This window comes from Pecten maximus, chromosome 3, assembly GCF_902652985.1.
Source record: "Pecten maximus chromosome 3, xPecMax1.1, whole genome shotgun sequence".
In the NCBI taxonomy this organism is placed as follows: Eukaryota; Metazoa; Mollusca; class Bivalvia; order Pectinida; family Pectinidae; genus Pecten; species Pecten maximus.
Genome location: NC_047017.1, coordinates 35251569 through 35271854, shown reverse-complemented (window position 1 = coordinate 35271854; position 20286 = coordinate 35251569). Strand labels below are relative to the sequence as shown.

At 34.0% G+C, this 20286-nt stretch overlaps 1 protein-coding gene across 1 annotated transcript in view; it reads left to right on the top strand.

Annotated features, from left to right (window-relative positions):
• LOC117323999 (calmodulin-like) overlaps window positions 1-20286 on the top strand; it is a 41775-nt gene that overhangs the window by 11559 nt on the left and 9930 nt on the right. The window contains exons 3-4 of the mRNA XM_033879585.1: window positions 11085-11228; window positions 15503-15745. Of these exons, the coding sequence (XP_033735476.1) occupies window positions 11085-11228; window positions 15503-15745 (387 nt within the window). The remainder of the gene's footprint in view (window positions 1-11084; window positions 11229-15502; window positions 15746-20286) is intronic.

Genomic DNA, 20286 nt, shown 5'->3' with positions numbered 1-20286 from the left:
CACCATTATATATACAAAACTAATAGATATAAAACACTGTTATATATACAAAACTAATAGATATAAAACACCATTATATATACAAAACTAATAGATATAAAACACTGTTATATATACAAAACTAATAGATATAAAACACCATTATATATACAAAACTAATAGATATAAAACACTATTATATATACAAAACTAATAGATATAAAACACTATTATATATACAAAACTAATAGATATAAAACACTATTATATATACAAAACTAATAGATATAAAACACTATTATATATACAAAACTAATAGATATAAAACACTATTATATACAAAACTAATAGATATAAAACACTATTATATATACAAAACTAATAGATATAAAACACTGTTATATATACAAAACTAATAGATATAAAACACTATTATATATACAAAACTAATAGATATAAAACACTGTTATATACACAAAACTAATAGATATAAAACACTATTATATATACAAAACTAATAGATATAAAACACTATTATATATACAAAACTAATAGATATAAAACACTATTATATATACAAAACTAATAGATATAAAACACTATTATATATACAAAACTAATAGATATAAAACACTATTATATACAAAACTAATAGATATAAAACACTATTATATACAAAACTAATAGATATAAAACACTATTATATACAAAACTAATAGATATAAAACACTATTATATACAAAACTAATAGATATAAAACACTATTATATACACAAAACTAATAGATATAAAACACTATTATATACAAAACTAATAGATATAAAACACTATTATATATACAAAACTAATAGATATAAAACACTTATATATACAAAACTAATAGATATAAAACACTATTATATACAAAACTAATAGATATAAAACACTATTATATACAGAAAACTGATAGATATAAAACACTATTATATATACAAAACTAATAGATATAAAACACTATTATATATACAAAACTAATAGATATAAAACACTATTATATATACAAAACTAATAGATATAAAACACTATTATATATACAAAACTAATAGATATAAAACACTATTATATATACAAAACTAATAGATATAAAACACTATTATATACACAAAACTAATAGATATAAAACACTATTATATATACAAAACTAATAGATATAAAACACTATTATATACACAAACTAATAGATATAAAACACTATTATATATACAAAACTAATAGATATAAAACACTATTATATATACAAACTAATAGATATAAAACACTATTATATATACAAAACTAATAGATATAAAACACTAGTATATACACAAAACTAATAGATATAAAACACTGGTATAGATGCAAAACTAATAGATATAAAATACTATTATAGATGCAAAACTAATAGATATAAAACACTATTATATACACAAAACTAATAGATATAAAACACTATTATATACACAAAACTAATAGATATAAAACACTGTTATATACAAAACTAATAGATATAAAACACTATTATATACACAACACTATTATATATTAAACACAATTATACATAAAATACCTTATAAACAAAAATATTATACACGTTTATTCAACACTATTATATATACAACACTATTATATTTAAAACACTCTTATATACACAAAACTAGTAGATATAAAAGATATAAAACATTATTATATAATGTAACACTGTCACACCTATACAACATCACTGGATATGTACAACATTATTATATATATGTATATAGGTCACACAACGAGTGGTTGTGGTATAGGTACTCCTATCATTCAAGTTTAGCTATTATTAAAAGTTACTAAAAAACATGAGTATGAGCATCACACCTACACAACACAACTATCGTATATACAACACCATCGAACACTATTACATCTATACAACACTATTACGTCTATACAACACTATTACGTCTATACGACATTATTATGTCTATACAACACTATTACGTCTATACAACACTATTACGTCTATACAACACTATTACGTCTATACAACACTATTACGTCTATACAACACTATTACATCTATATAACACTATTACGTCTATACAACATTATTACGTACAACACTATTACGTCTATACAACACTATTACGTCTATACAACAATATTACGTCTATACAACACTACTACGTCTATACAACACTATTACGTTTATACAACACTATTACGTCTATACAACACTATTACGTACAACACTATTACGTCTTTACAACACTATTACGTCTATACAACAATATTACGTCTATACAACACCATTACGTCTATACAACACTATTATGTCTATACAACACTATTACGTCTATACAACACTATTACGTGTATACAACACTATTACGTATAACACTATTACGTCTTTACAACACTATTACGTCTATACAACACTATTACGTCTATACAACACTATTACGTCTATACAACACTACTACGTCTATACAACACTATTACGTACAACACTATTACGTCTATACAACACTATTACGTACAACACTATTACGTCTATACAACACTATTACGTCTATACAACACTATTACATGTATACAACGCTATTACGTCTATACAACACTATTACGTACAACACTATTACGTCTATACAACACTATTACGTCTATACAACACTATTACGTCTATACAACACTATTACGTCTACACAACACTATTACATCTATACAACACTATTACGTACAACACTATTACGTCTATACAACATTATTACGTACAACACTATTACGTCTATACAACACCATTACGTCTATACAACACTATTACGTACAACACTATTACGTCAATACAACACTATTACGTACAACACTATTACGTCTATACAACACTATTACGTCTATACAACACTATTACGTACAACACTATTACGTCTATACAACACTATTACGTCTATACAACACCATTACGTCTATACAACACTATTACGTCTACACAACAATATTACGTCTATACAACACTATTACGTCTATACAACACTATTACGTACAACACTATTACGTCTATACAACACTATTACGTACAACACTATTACATCTATACGACACTATTACGTCTATACAACACTATTACGTCTACACAACACTATTACGTCTATACAACACTATTACATCTATACAACACTATTACGTCTATACAACACTGTTACGTCTATACAACACTATTACATCTATACAACACTATTACGTCTATACAACACTATCACGTCTATACATCACTATTACGTCTATACAACACTATTACGTCTATACAACACTATTACGTACAACACTATTACGTCTATAAAACACTTTTATGTCTATACAACACCATTACGTCTATACAACACTATTACGTCTACACAACACTATTACGTCTATACAACACTATTACATCTATACAACACTATTACGTCTATACAACACTGTTACGTCTATACAACACTATTACATCTATACAACACTATTACGTCTATACAACACTATCACGTATATACATCACTATTACGTCTATACAACACTATTACGTCTATACAACACTATTACGTACAACACTATTACGTCTATAAAACACTTTTATGTCTATACAACACTATTACGTCTATACAACACTATTACGTCTATACAACACTATTACGTGTATATAACACTATTACGTCTATACAACACTATTACGTCTATACATCACTATTACGTCTATACAACACTATTACATCTATACAACACCTATACTCTATACAACACTATTACGTCTATACACACTATTACGTCTATACAACACTATTACATCTATACAACATTATTACGTCTATAAAACACTATTACACGTCTATACAACAATATTACGTCTATACATCACTATTACGTCTATACAACACTATTACGTCAATACAACACTATTACGTACAACACTATTACGTCTATACAACACTATTACGTATATACAACACTATTACGTCTATACAACACTATTACGTCTATACAACACTATTACGTGTATACAACACTATTACGTCTATACAACACTATTACGTCTATACATCACTATTACGTCTATACAACACTATTACGTCTATACAACACTATTACGTCTATACAACACTATTACGTCTATACAACACTATTACGTCTATACATCACTATTACGTCTATACAACACTATTACGTCCATACAACACTATTACGTCTATACAACACTATTACGTCTATACAACACTATTACGTCTATACAACACTATTACGTCTATACAACACTATTACGTCTATACATCACTATTACGTCTATACAACACTATTACGTCCATACAACACTATTACGTCTATACATCACTATTACGTCTATACAACACTATTACGTCCATACAACACTATTACGTCTATACAACACTATTACATGTATACAACACTATTACGTGTATATAACACTATTACGTCTATACAACACTATTACGTCTATACAACACTATTACGTCTATACAACACTATTACGTCTATACAACACTATTACGTCTATACAACACTATTACGTCTATACAACACTATTACGTGTATATAACACTATTACGTCTATACAACACTATTACGTCTATACATCACTATTACGTCTATACAACACTATTACATCTATACAACACTATTACGTCTATACAACACTATTACGTCTATACAACACTATTACGTCTATACAACACTATTACGTCTATACAACATTATACATCGTATAAACCATATACACTATTACGTTATACAACAATATTACGTTATACACACTATTACGTCATAAAACACTATTAGTCAACAACACTATTACGTACAAAACACTTAGTATACAACACTATACGATATAAACACTATTACGTCTATACAAACTATACGCTATAAACACTATTAGGGATACAAACTATATAGCTATAAAACACTATTAGTATACACACTATAGTATATAAAACACTTATAGTTATACAACACTATAGTGTATAAAACACTATTCACGTCTAACAACTGAACTAATACGTCTATACAAACACTATTACGTTAACAAACTATAAGTTATACAACAATACGTCATATCAAAACTATGACTCATACAATACACTATACGTCATACAAACACTATAACGTCAAAACTATGTAACATTATACAACACTATTATGTACAACACTATTACGTCTATACAACACTATTACGTCTATACAACACTATTACGTCTATACAACACTATTATGTCTATACAACACTATTACGTCTATACAACACTATTACGTCTATACAACACTATAACGTGTATACAACACTATTACGTCTATACAACACTATTACGTCTATACAACACTATTACGTCTATAAAATTAATAGATATAAAACACTATTATATACACAACGCTATTATATATAAAACACTATTATATACACAACACTATTATATATAAACCACTATTATATACACATCACTATTATACACTAAGTTCTAATACGTCTATACAACAACACAAGATATATACTACATTTTATATAAATTATACACTAAGTTCTAATACGTCTATACAACACCACCCGACACAATTACAATCCCGCTAGATACATACAACACCATTATGTGTATTTATATACAACATTATAGTTTCTTTGTCTATTATTGAAATATGCGTTAAACATCACTTCACTTTCCTATACCTATGTATCAACAATGTTGTCAGTTGTTGATGGAGCAATGTTAATCCAGGATTTAATTAAATAGATAATCTCACATGTTTTATAGGATAACCTATATATTATAGGATCTATTACCTTACACACGTGACTATGTATATGTAGACCTGTATGTAAAATAAGTCTGGTACATACATAACAGAACATATATACCATCATGACCTGCTCATATTCGGCTGTAACCCCCAACATAATGACTTGTTCATATTGGAAACTGATGACGTTATACTTATTCGGCTGTAACCCCTTTTGTCATTGAAAACTGATGACGTTATGCTTATTCGGCTATAACCTCCAAAATAATGACTTGTTCATATTGGAAGCTGATGACGTTATGCTTATTCGGCTGTAACCCCTTTTGTCATTGGAAACTGATGACGTTATACTTATTCGGCTGTAACTCCTTTTGTCATTGAAAACTGATGACGTTATGCTTATTCGGCTGTAACCCCCAAAATAATGACTTGTTCATATTGGAAACTGATGACGTTATACTTATTCGGCTGTAACCCCTTTTGTCATTGAAAACTGATGACGTTATGCTTATTCGGCTGTAACCTCCAACATAATGACCTTTGTCATTGAAAACTGATGACGTAATCTTAGTCGGCTGTAACCCCCAACATAATGACCTTTGTCATTGAAAACTGATGACCTTATACTTATTCGGCTGCAACCTCCAACATAATGACCTTTGTCATTGAAAACTGATGACCTTATACTTATTCGGCTGTAACCTCCAACATAATGACCTTTGTCATTTGAAAACTGATGACGTAATCTTATTCGGCTGTAACCTCCAACATAATGACCTTTGTCATTGAAAACTGATGACCTTATACTTATTCGGCTGTAACCTCCAACATAATGACCTTTGTCATTGAAAACTGATGACGTAATCTTATTCGGCTGTAACCTCCAACATAATGACCTTTGTCATTGAAAACTGATGACCTTATACTTATTCGGCTGTAACCTCCAACATAATGACCTTTGTCATTGAAAACTGATGACGTTATACTTATTCGGCTGTAACTCCTTTTGTCATTGAAAACTGATGACGTGATGCTTATTCGGCTGTAACCCCCAAAATAATGACTTGTTCATATTGGAAACTGATGACGTTATACTTATTCGGCTGTAACCCCTTTTGTCATTGGAAACTGATGACGTTATACTTATTCGGCTGTAACTCCTTTTGTCATTGAAAACTGATGACGTTATGCTTATTCGGCTGTAACCTCCAACATAATGACCTTTGTCATTGAAAACTGATGACTTAATCTTATTCGGCTGTAACCTCCAACATAATGACCTTTTGTCATTGAAAACTGATGACGTTATGCTTATTCGGCTGTAACCTCCAACATAATGACCTTTGTCATTGAAAACTGATGACGTAATCTTATTCGGCTGTAACCTCCAACATAATGACCTTTGTCATTGAAAACTGATGACCTTATACTTATTCGGCTGTAACCTCCAACATAATGACCTTTGTCATTGAAAACTGATGACGTAATCTTATTCGGCTGTAACCTCCAACATAATGACCTTTGTCATTGAAAACTGATGACCTTATACTTATTCGGCTGTAACCTACAACATAATGACCTTTGTCATTGAAAACTGATGACGTTATGCTTATTCGGCTGTAACCTCCAACATAATGACCTTTTGTCATTGAAAACTGATGACGTTATGCTTATTCGGCTGTAACCCCCAAAATAATGACCTTTGTCATTGAAAACTGATGACGTAATCTTATTCGGCTGTAACCTCCAACATAATGACCAGTTGGTATAATATACTCGTAACTCGGCTGTTACCCTAAATTTATATAGTAAATTGTATCGTACACTGTAAAGGAAGCATATAACGATTTTTCCCAAATCCTAGTTGATGAGTTACAATACGTGTTGTTTCCATCACATGTCTGTAACTACACCTGCCTGATTCCGTTGCTATATTAAGGTGATTCTCTCGAGCAGGTGGGAAATGTAATTAGCGTTCCCTGTGTCATTACCTCCAGATAATGGAGCATTGTTTTGTGGTGCTGTAGATCAGGAACAGGTAGGCGTCATGTTACTGATAGAGAAACAGTGGACACGAACAGGTAGTCTGGCACTGTCGTCCGTGGAGAATGCTTTCTAGGAACATGACCTCCGATTATGACTTTGGAAGCTCCAATCAAATCTACGATCGTTCATTACACACTTAGTGTATAAACAATGAAAATAACATTGTATTGTAGTCGGCGCTACTTTTCTCCAAAGCGTTTTTTTTAGATGAATCATCTATCTCAATCTATCTACATTTGTATCTCGATTCAGCCCTTGATCCTTCTGAACAAAGAAGCTTCTTCAATAACCCACCCATACCAGACAGATTTGGGATGGTACAGACCTCCTGTATAACGTGATTAAACACCCATACTAGCCAGGTTTGGGATAATACCCACCCATACTAGCCAGGTTTGGGATGGTACCCACCCATACCAGCCAGGTTTGGGATAGTACCCACCCATACCAGCTACATTTGTATCTCGATTCAGCCCTTGATCCTTCTGAACAAAGAAGCTTCTTCAATAACCCACCCATACCAGACAGATTTGGGATGGTACAGACCTCCTGTATAACGTGATTAAACACCCATACCAGCCAGGTTTGTGATAGTACCCACCCATACTAGCCAGGTTAGGGATAGCACCCACCCATACCAGCCAGGTTTGTGATAATACCCACCCATACTAGCCAGGTTTGGGATGGTACCCACCCATACTAGCCAGGTTTGTGATAGTACCCACCCATACCAGCCAGGTTTGGGATAGTACCCACCCATACTAGCCAGGTTAGGGATAATACCCACCCATACTAGCCAGGTTTGGGATAGTACCCACCCATACTAACCAGTTTTGGGATAGCTTTCTACTATATAGATCTGTTGTACGATGTATACATCTTACTGATCGATAGGTACAAACACTCGGGTCAGCTGTTTAGGGACACCAGACTTCCCCTTGGAGTTGTCTCCTCCTTGTCCTATTGACTAGCCTTTATTGGAGTATCCTCCTAGACACTATCATCTATTTTGTTATCGTTGTCATATGTCACTGTATAATTATGTTATCGTTGTCATATGTCACTGTATAATTATGTTATCGTTGTCATATGTCACTGTATAATTATGTTATCGTTGTCATATGTCACTGTATAATTATGTTATCGTTGTCATATGTCACTGTATAATTATGTTATCGTTGTCATATGTCACTGTATAATTATGTTATCGTTGTCATATGTCACTGTATAATTATGTTATCGTTGTCATATGTCACTGTATAATTATGTTATCGTTGTCATATGTCACTGTATAATTATGTTATCGTTGTCATATGTCACTGTATAATTATGTTATCGTTGTCATATGTCACTGTATAATTATGTTATCGTTGTCATATGTCACTGTATAATTATGTTATCGTTGTCATATGTCACTGTATAATTATGTTATCGTTGTCATATGTCACTGTATAATTATGTTATCGTTGTCATATGTCACTGTATAATTATGTTATCGTTGTCATATGTCACTGTATAATTATGTTATCGTTGTCATATGTCACTGTATAATTATGTTATCGTTGTCATATGTCACTGTATAATTATGTTATCGTTGTCATATGTCACTGTATAATTATGTTATCGTTGTCATATGTCACTGTATAATTATGTTATCGTTGTCATATGTCACTGTATAATTATGTTATCGTTGTCATATGTCACTGTATAATTATGTTATCGTTGTCATATGTCACTGTATAATTATGTTATCGTTGTCATATGTCACTGTATAATTATGTTATCGTTGTCATATGTCACTGTATAATTATGTTATCGTTGTCATATGTCACTGTATAATTATGTTATCGTTGTCATATGTCACTGTATAATTATGTTATCGTTGTCATATGTCACTGTATAATTATGTTATCGTTGTCATATGTCACTGTATAATTATGTTATCGTTGTCATATGTCACTGTATAATTATGTTATCGTTGTCATATGTCACTGTATAATTATGTTATCGTTGTCATATGTCACTGTATAATTATGTTATCGTTGTCATATGTCACTGTATAATTATGTTATCGTTGTCATATGTCACTGTATAATTATGTTATCGTTGTCATATGTCACTGTATAATTATGTTATCGTTGTCATATGTCACTGTATAATTATGTTATCGTTGTCATATGTCACTGTATAATTATGTTATCGTTGTCATATGTCACTGTATAATTATGTTATCGTTGTCATATGTCACTGTATAATTATGTTATCGTTGTCATATGTCACTGTATAATTATGTTATCGTTGTCATATGTCACTGTATAATTATGTTATCGTTGTCATATGTCACTGTATAATTATGTTATCGTTGTCATATGTCACTGTATAATTATGTTATCGTTGTCATATGTCACTGTATAATTATGTTATCGTTGTCATATGTCACTGTATAATTATGTTATCGTTGTCATATGTCACTGTATAATTATGTTATCGTTGTCATATGTCACTGTATAATTATGTTATCGTTGTCATATGTCACTGTATAATTATGTTATCGTTGTCATATGTCACTGTATAATTATGTTATCGTTGTCATATGTCACTGTATAATTATGTTATCGTTGTCATATGTCACTGTATAATTATGTTATCGTTGTCATATGTCACTGTATAATTATGTTATCGTTGTCATATGTCACTGTATAATTATGTTATCGTTGTCATATGTCACTGTATAATTATGTTATCGTTGTCATATGTCACTGTATAATTATGTTATCGTTGTCATATGTCACTGTATAATTATGTTATCGTTGTCATATGTCACTGTATAATTATGTTATCGTTGTCATATGTCACTGTATAATTATGTTATCGTTGTCATATGTCACTGTATAATTATGTTATCGTTGTCATATGTCACTGTATAATTATGTTATCGTTGTCATATGTCACTGTATAATTATGTTATCGTTGTCATATGTCACTGTATAATTATGTTATCGTTGTCATATGTCACTGTATAATTATGTTATCGTTGTCATATGTCACTGTATAATTATGTTATCGTTGTCATATGTCACTGTATAATTATGTTATCGTTGTCATATGTCACTGTATAATTATGTTATCGTTGTCATATGTCACTGTATAATTATGTTATCGTTGTCATATGTCACTGTATAATTATGTTATCGTTGTCATATGTCACTGTATAATTATGTTATCGTTGTCATATGTCACTGTATAATTATGTTATCGTTGTCATATGTCACTGTATAATTATGTTTCAGAGTACCGAGAGGTGTTCGATGTCTACGATAAAAACAAAGATGGCGTGATTGAAGCCAAAGAGCTGGAAAAAGTGATGCGGGATTTGGGACAAAACCCAAGCAGCGATGAGATCATCGAGAGAATCAGCGAAGGAGACATCAACGGTGGGTGCTTGTTTGTACACAACAGACGATTTAACAATGTCATCTGCAATCAATGGAATCCCCGTATAGCCCCGTATATAATATATATATGGTACATTGGTATCCCCGTGTATAATCTATATATGGTACATTGGTATCACCGTATATAGCCCCGTGTATAATCTATATACGGTAAAATGGAATCCCCGTATAGCCCTGTGTATAATATATATACGGTACATTGGTATCCCCGTATAGCCCCGTGTATAATCTATATATGGTACATTGGTATCCCCGTATAGCCCGTATATAATCTATATACGGTACATTGGTATCCCCGTATAGCCTCGTATATAATCTATATACGGTACATTGGTATCCCCGTATAGCCCCGTATATAATCTATATACGGTACATTGGTATCCCCGTATAGCCCGTGTATAATCTATATACGGTACATTGGTATCCCCGTATAGCCTCGTATATAATATATATACGGTACATTGGTATCCCCGTATAGCCTCGTATATAATCTATATACGGTACATTGGTATCCCCGTATATAATCTATATACGGTACATTGGTATCCCCGTATAGCCCCGTGTATAATCTATATACGGTACATTGGTATCCCCGTATAGCCTCGTATATAATCTATATACGGTACATTGGTATCCCCGTATAGCCCCGTATATAATCTATATACGGTACATTAGTAGCCCCGTATATCCCTTATATAATCTATATACGGTACATTGGTATCCCCGTATAGCCCGTGTATAATCTATATACGGTACATTGGTATCCCCGTATAGCCCCGTATATAATCTATATACGGTACATTGGTATCCCCGTATAGCCCCGTATATAATCTATATACGGTACATTGGTATCCCCGTATATAATCTATATACGGTACATTGGTATCCCCGTATAGCCCGTGTATAATCTATATACGGTACATTGGTATCCCCGTATAGCCCCGTATATAATCTATATACGGTACATTGGTATCCCCGTATATAATCTATATACGGTACATTGGTATCCCCGTATATAATCTATATACGGTACATTGGTATCCCCGTATAGCTCCGTATATAATCTATATATGGTACATTGGTATCCCCGTATAGCCCGTGTATAATCTATATACGGTACATTGGTATCCCCGTATAGCCCCGTATATAATCTATATACGGTACATTGGTATCCCCGTATATAATCTATATACGGTACATTGGTATCCCCGTATATAATCTATATACGGTACATTGGTATCCCCGTATAGCTCCATGTATAATCTATATACGGTACATCGGTATCCCCGTATATAATCTATATACGGTACATTGGTATCCCCGTATATAATCTATATACGGTACATTGGTATCCCCGTATAGCTCCGTGTATAATCTATATACGGTACATTGGTATCCCCGTATAGCCCCGTATATAATCTATATACGGTACATTAGTAGCCCCGTATAGCCCTTATATAATCTATATACGGTACATTGGTATCCCCGTGTATAATCTATATACGGAACATTGGTATCCCCGTATAGCCCCGTATATAATCTATATACGGTACATTGGTATCCCCGTATAGCCCCGTATATAATCTATATACGGTACATTGGTATCCCCGTATAACCCCGTATATAATCTATATACGGAACATTGGTATCCCCGTATATAATCTATATACGGTACATTGGTATCCCCGTATATAATCTATATACGGTACATTGGTATCCCCGTAGAGCCCCGTATATAATCTATATATGGTACATTGGTATCCCCGTATAGCCCGTGTATAATCTATATACGGTACATTGGTATCCCCGTATAGCCCCGTATATAATCTATATACGGTACATTGGTATCCCCGTATAGCCCCGTATATAATCTATATACGGTACATTGGTATCCCCGTATATAATCTATATACGGTACATTGGTATCCCCGTATAGCCCGTGTATAATCTATATACGGTACATTGGTATCCCCGTATAGCCCCGTATATAATCTATATACGGTACATTGGTATCCCCGTATATAATCTATATACGGTACATTGGTATCCCCGTATATAATCTATATACGGTACATTGGTATCCCCGTATAGCTCCGTGTATAATCTATATACGGTACATTGGTATCCCCGTATATAATCTATATACGGTACATTGGTATCCCCGTATATAATCTATATACGGTACATTGGTATCCCCGTATAGCTCCGTGTATAATCTATATACGGTACATTGGTATCCCCGTATAGCCCCGTATATAATCTATATACGGTACATTAGTAGCCCCGTATAGCCCTTATATAATCTATATACGGTACATTGGTATCCCCGTGTATAATCTATATACGGAACATTGGTATCCCCGTATAGCCCCGTATATAATCTATATACGGTACATTGGTATCCCCGTATAGCCCCGTATATAATCTATATACGGTACATTGGTATCCCCGTATAACCCCGTATATAATCTATATACGGAACATTGGTATCCCCGTATATAATCTATATACGGTACATTGGTATCCCCGTATATAATCTATATACGGTACATTGGTATCCCCGTAGAGCCCCGTATATAATCTATATATGGTACATTGGTATCCCCGTATAGCCCCGTATATAATCTATATACGGTACATTGGTATCCCCGTATAGCCCCGTATATAATCTATATACGGTACATTGGTATCCCCGTATATAGTCTATATACGGTACATTGGTATCCCCGTATAGCCCCGTGTATAATCTATATACGGTACATTGGTATCCCCGTATAGCCCCGTGTATAATCTATATACGGTACATTGGTATCCCCGTATATAATCTATATATGGTACATTGGTATCCCCGTATAGCCCTGTGTATAATCTATATACGGTACATTGGTATCCCCGTATAGCCCGTGTATAATATATATACGGTACATTGGTATCCCCGTATAGCCCCGTATATAATATATATACGGTACATTGGTATCCCCGTATAGCCCCGTATATAATCTATATACGGTACATTGGTATCCCCGTATATAATCTATATACGGTACATTGGTATCCCCGTATAACCCGTATATAATCTATATACGGTACATTGGTATCCCCGTATAGCCCGCACTGGAACCCTGGAATTCCGCACACCATGCAGGGCATGGCAATAATATAGGGGATAACTTATCATACCGGATGAAAACACTTCAGATATAGCAGACGTGCTCATTCCCATGGATGAATGATGGCATGACAGCTAGCGAGAGCCATGTAGTGATGATACAATTGATAGCATAACATACATACATAGATGTTTTATTGGATTCAGTCATTCAGAAAGTGTTCTTAATTTGTGATTTTCAAATGTCTGATCAGAAACACGGCTGGAAAACGTGTTCTATTAAAATTACACCCGTTTAGAAAACAATAATATAGCGATAGAAATGTGACATTTATCGGAACTGTATGATGTTAATCTTCGACAGAGTAGCTATGATCGCCACCATGTCCCGAGGGCCTTATCGATCGGACGGCGTCCGCATGAACCTAATAATGTTTCCTATTATAGCGAACTAAGTAGGTAAATCCGTGATCGGTCACGACATCACGTACATTGTATCCAGTGTCCCCAACTAACTCATCACTTACAGCGCCTGACTTTCCTGGCCACTTCTAAATAGCTGTATGCTGACAGGAAACTGTACAAACTAATAACACTTCAGCAGTCGATGCCTTGTCTCTTGTCTCCGTCTGCTGCCTTGTCTCTTGTCTCCGTGATTATTGTGCGGACCTGGGCAAGTGATTTCACACTCGATCCCATTTTCTTAACTATCCTCCTCCCCAACCAACCCCTTTGGTATTCACCACTTAGGCCCCTAGCATAACTGACGAGTCCTGGAAGGTGTAAACACCTATATGATGCCCCGAGCTTCTCTGACGAGTGTCCTGCAAAGGACGAAACACCTATATGATGCTCCGAGCCTCCCTGGCTAGTGTCCTGTAAAGGTCGAAACACCCAAATGATGCCCCTCGCATGACTGGAAGGACTGAACAACGAGTCCTGGAAGGACTTAACGCTTGTATGATAAATTCTAGACATACTATATCGATAACTAAGGTCACCTTTAAGGTACTACCCACACATCGTCCAATCTTTCACTGCTCTCTGAGCGCTTCCATCCGCGGCATCAAGAATGAGCAGCCTGGTGGTGTTGCCCTCCCTTATTTCGTCCGTATACAACATAATCATATTCTTCCTCTTCCAGGTGATGGCACAATTGACTTCCAGGAGTTTCTCCTGATGATGGCTAAACGACGGAAATGTCCGAAAAATGACGACGACCTACAGCGAGCATTCGACGTATTCGATAAGGACGGGAACGGCTACATATCACGGGAGGAGTTAAAGAGTGTGATGGAGACTCTAGGAGAGAGACTAACTGACAGTGAATTGGACGAGATGTTGAAGGAGGCAGATAAAGATGGCGACGGCCAGGTTAACTATGAAGGTGAGACGATATGGCGGTCGGAATTAGGTCATTGTTCACGTTAGGATACTTATAAAGTGAATCCTCTTAATCTGATTGTTTGTTCTGTACACTGCTACTGTCGGAATCTCCATGCCGAACGTAACTAAATTAACTGTATTATATCGCGTGCGTTAATTAGTCGAAACAGCTTTCTAAGTTATTCAAATAATATGAAAATAAAGTTAAGTATGTAATTCAATGATTTTCCGTGTCATATTTCTTTGGATGTCATAGCCAAATTGTCATTTAGAAGATCTATATTTCCTTTGGGAGCATTTTCGCGTTAGTTGTCAAACATACTTCGCTCGAAGTGAACGAAAACTAGGGAATTTCGTTATGTTCAGTTAAACTTTTGGAGTCAATAGTCAGTGTCTTAAATTATTAAATACCAGAGAAAAGCGACAATCCTTTCGAGAGCAAAGTTTTCTTTTCGCCCAAGTTATTCTCTATATATATATACTCTTACGTAGTAAATACTAGTTGAGAAGGTATATATTACCCATACCATGGAGGGAGACATCTGATCGAACGATCTCGAGTCGACCAAATATATATGGAATGTGCAACAGGCTGAGCAAGAATATTATAATATAATTAACGTGTAACATTAAACATTGCATCATATAAGATTTGAGACTCCATGACATGTGGTATCAAGTTGCCTCCCTTCCAATACACACTCTTACATATCACACGAACTTATAGCGAGCTTCAGGTTTATATTTATATACATAATACATTGAATCGAATGTAAACGAAAATTAATGAAAGATGAAGTGTTATTGAAGTATTTTAATGGAAATGATTTAAATGATCACTTTTCTGATAATTCGAAAATTGACTCAATATCTATCAATGTTTGGTAAAAGCACGTTTTATTTTTGTCATTAATATATAAACATTTCAAATCAGTCGGGACGCCACTATTTCTATATATGTATACTTTATGTCCATTTTCGAGCCATGTTGTCTGGTTTGGACCTTACATGTGAAGATAGTCGTGTCCTGTCATACTACTGCATGTTCAAACAACATGCACATCAGTATGGGCCGCTGCAATCACGTTTGAGACGGAGATTAAAACCCTTGTAAGTCTCGTGAATGTTAAATAGCGTGATAAATACGTGTGTATAGATAACAAGACGGCCCTGTCCGAGGATACCGGGGTGATCTGGTTCAGCGACAATGGAATTCCTTTGTGTTGGTTTTATTGTTGGGTGTTATGTAATTGGAAACCTATACGATCAGTGTTGAGCATCGCTCTATCAATCCTGGACAAGTCTGGTGATACAAATTAAAAAGACATACTTTCTGTTTATGGCGCTCTGTTCTGGTCATTTATACGTAACATTTTCTGTCTACTGTCCAGTTTCATTGGTGTTTAACTTTCTGTCAAGCTTCCTCGATCCACATTCTCAGGTCTGAACGTTAACCTTACTGCCAAGCTTGCTAGAGCCATACTCGCTAGTCTGAACGTGTTCCGGGATATATCGATGTTAAGTGTCGCCTAGTATCACAGTTTACATACTTATATATATATTGTCTTCAAACATGTACTTGTTTTGCTCAAGTAATACATGTCCTCTACCGTCCACCGCTAAACAGTAACAGTGTCCTTGTCCCAGGAACCTTGAAACTCGAACTTGTCCCAGATATTATGGTTCTTTATCATTGCGTGAAGTTTGAACTAAATCTCTCAAGGAATAAAGCCGCCAGAGCGCTGACAATCTATATGATTTTTGTCACCAATCTGTCATTGTGATGGTGGTTATAAAAATGCGTTCCAAATTATGTTTGCTCCTCGCAATTTTTGATTCGAGAATTGAATTAGCCAACGTTATTGTGAACATTTGTTTCAGTCAGCCATTCACCCCCATATCCTATTATGGGTAAAATGTAAAGTTTATTTTATTTACATGTATTGCAAAACAAGTTATATCACTTAATATTTATCATCCGTGTTGGCCGCTATGGGAGCGCGTGAGGGGTCTTACCGGAGAAAACCACGTGGTTAACAAACCTAGGTTCATTAGATGTACAATTACTGCAACAAGAATACAAGAACAACCTACTTCCCCATCCAACCATCTTTCACCCCTTATTTTTTGTAGACTTTCTCGTATTTTTATCAATATTTATACTGAATATTCGTCTCGACGTTTGTGATCACGTGACATCATTGACGTGTATATTGTGACCTAGTTAGTTGTAAGAATGGATGAATGTGAGTAGATTCTACTTTCGTTTTACCTATAGTAACTATAATGAGACGCTGAGGGAAACGCCTAACGAATGCCTGTAATAGCTATCCATCGTAAATTACTTTATATTGATTTTATCGTTGGGTCAATGTTTTGTTGCAGAGTTTGTTCAGATTATGGAGGATAGATAAGCGATGGCGAGATACCTGCCCATGTGTCAAATCTACTGAAGAATTTATGGTCGTGCTCCACAAACACCTTAATATGTTTGGGCCGTTTTCCAAGTCTCCACAACTCGTGCCAGACAGTGGTTTTGCTCCGATGACCGCGCCTAACCACATGACGCACACTACGGAGGATCGAGAACCGCATCTTACAATCAATATTGTCAAAACTATATTATTTTTATGTGAACTGTATTGATTATTCTATGTTATGAATTGTTATTTAAATACATGTATTTACTATTGATTTTAATATAACGATATTCATTAACATTTTGGAAATAAAATTCATTTTCATATGATATATCTGTTACCATTAATTGTCCGATCAACTTCCATTAAATTAAACCATGATAATTATACGACATTACTTGTGTATCACGTGACATTACTTGTGTATAACGTGACATTACTTGTGTATCATGAAACATGACCTGTGCATACGTCACCTATACAGTTTATAAACGATTTCCTGAAAAATAGTATTTCTTGGGTAACAATCAAAGCTATGGCGCCAATTAAATTTCATTTAAAAACATGATTTGATCAAGATCCAAACATGGTATTTCCATCCAGGAAATTAGCTTAGATAAGTTATCGATTGGGAGATCGATAATACGTTTTATCTCCGTTTCTCCTTCATTTTCTCATCTCTCTCAATGATGACCTCGAAACGATTCTCTTACCTTCAAATGAACATGGTAAAAAGAAAGCGTTTTCAATGAATTTTGATTCCAAGAGGATGAACCTTCAAATGTGATAAAAATTACTTAATCTAATATTTTCATTTTCATGTACTAAAATATGAAAGTTTGTTCTGTTTTCATTTTTGAGTGAAAGACGAAAAAACAATAGGAATTTCCATTACTAGTTATGTTTATCTACCACGCCTAGAAGTACAGACAGTATGCGAGGAATAAAATGACCACTACTTACTCAGTGTCACACCTGGTTTCTAAGTGTTAAGGTTGTGGTACACGGCATTCGTAAACTACTTTATAAGTCTACTAGAGTTCTAATATTTGGTTCCAGTGTTGCTGTTGAAATTAATTCATTTACTTCCGGATTGAATAACTTTGGGGTGAATGGTCTGTTCTTTAAACATTTTAGACTATGACATTTCTGTCAAATATAATCTGATGTTTATGGTGCAGGTGTTGAAATGCATCCGTCAACTCCTTTATAATTGTACTAGAGTTCCAATATTTGGTTTCAGGTTACTGTTGGGGTAAACTATCATTTCCAAGAGTCGAACATGTTTCCTAATAATGATAATTTTAATGCTTACTCCAATGCAAAACCTTATTTAAACTATGTCTATTTTTAGAATTTTACCTTTGAATAATTTTCGTTAAAACATCGGCATATTCAATATAAATTCCAGTTGGTAGCTCGCCTCTAATTCTAGCGTGAGTTATAGTAATATACAATGTGAGGCGAGCTTTGTACCGAAGGTGAACTACTCGCCCCTAATTCTAGTGGAGGGTCTTAGTCAATTTAGATCAATCTAAGTCCACGATTGGATGTTAATGTATCGAATCCTGCCGACCACGTAGGCTTTCATCAGCTTCTCAGTTTTCTTATGGCCTAGTTCATGTGACTGGGGTAAAAATTTAAGATATCCTATAAATGCAGAGACATTTACCGATCCTTTCTGTGTTTCATCGAGTTTCTGATATGTTCTAGTATATGGCTATGATATTGCTATGTTACTAGTATATGGCTATGTTACTAGTATGTTGCTGTGTTGCTATGTAGCTAGTATGTGGCTATGTTACTTAATAAATAATTGTTATTTTTTGTTGTTCACTGGTGTATGAACGGCATTTTTTGACAGATATTTTAAATGACGCGCGTCAGCGCGCGTCATGTTGAAATATCTGTCAAAAAATGCCGTTCATACACCAGTGAACAACAAAAAATAACAATTATTTCTTACATTTACATTTCAAAACTATTTTTCAACGTAATCTTTGAAAAAAATCATAAGAAACAGTATTCTACGTTTGTTATACGTAGTGACGAAACAGCTGAATGATCGATGTAACAGCGTAACAGATAGTTCCAATTTGGCGGGAAAGGTAATCAAGTACAC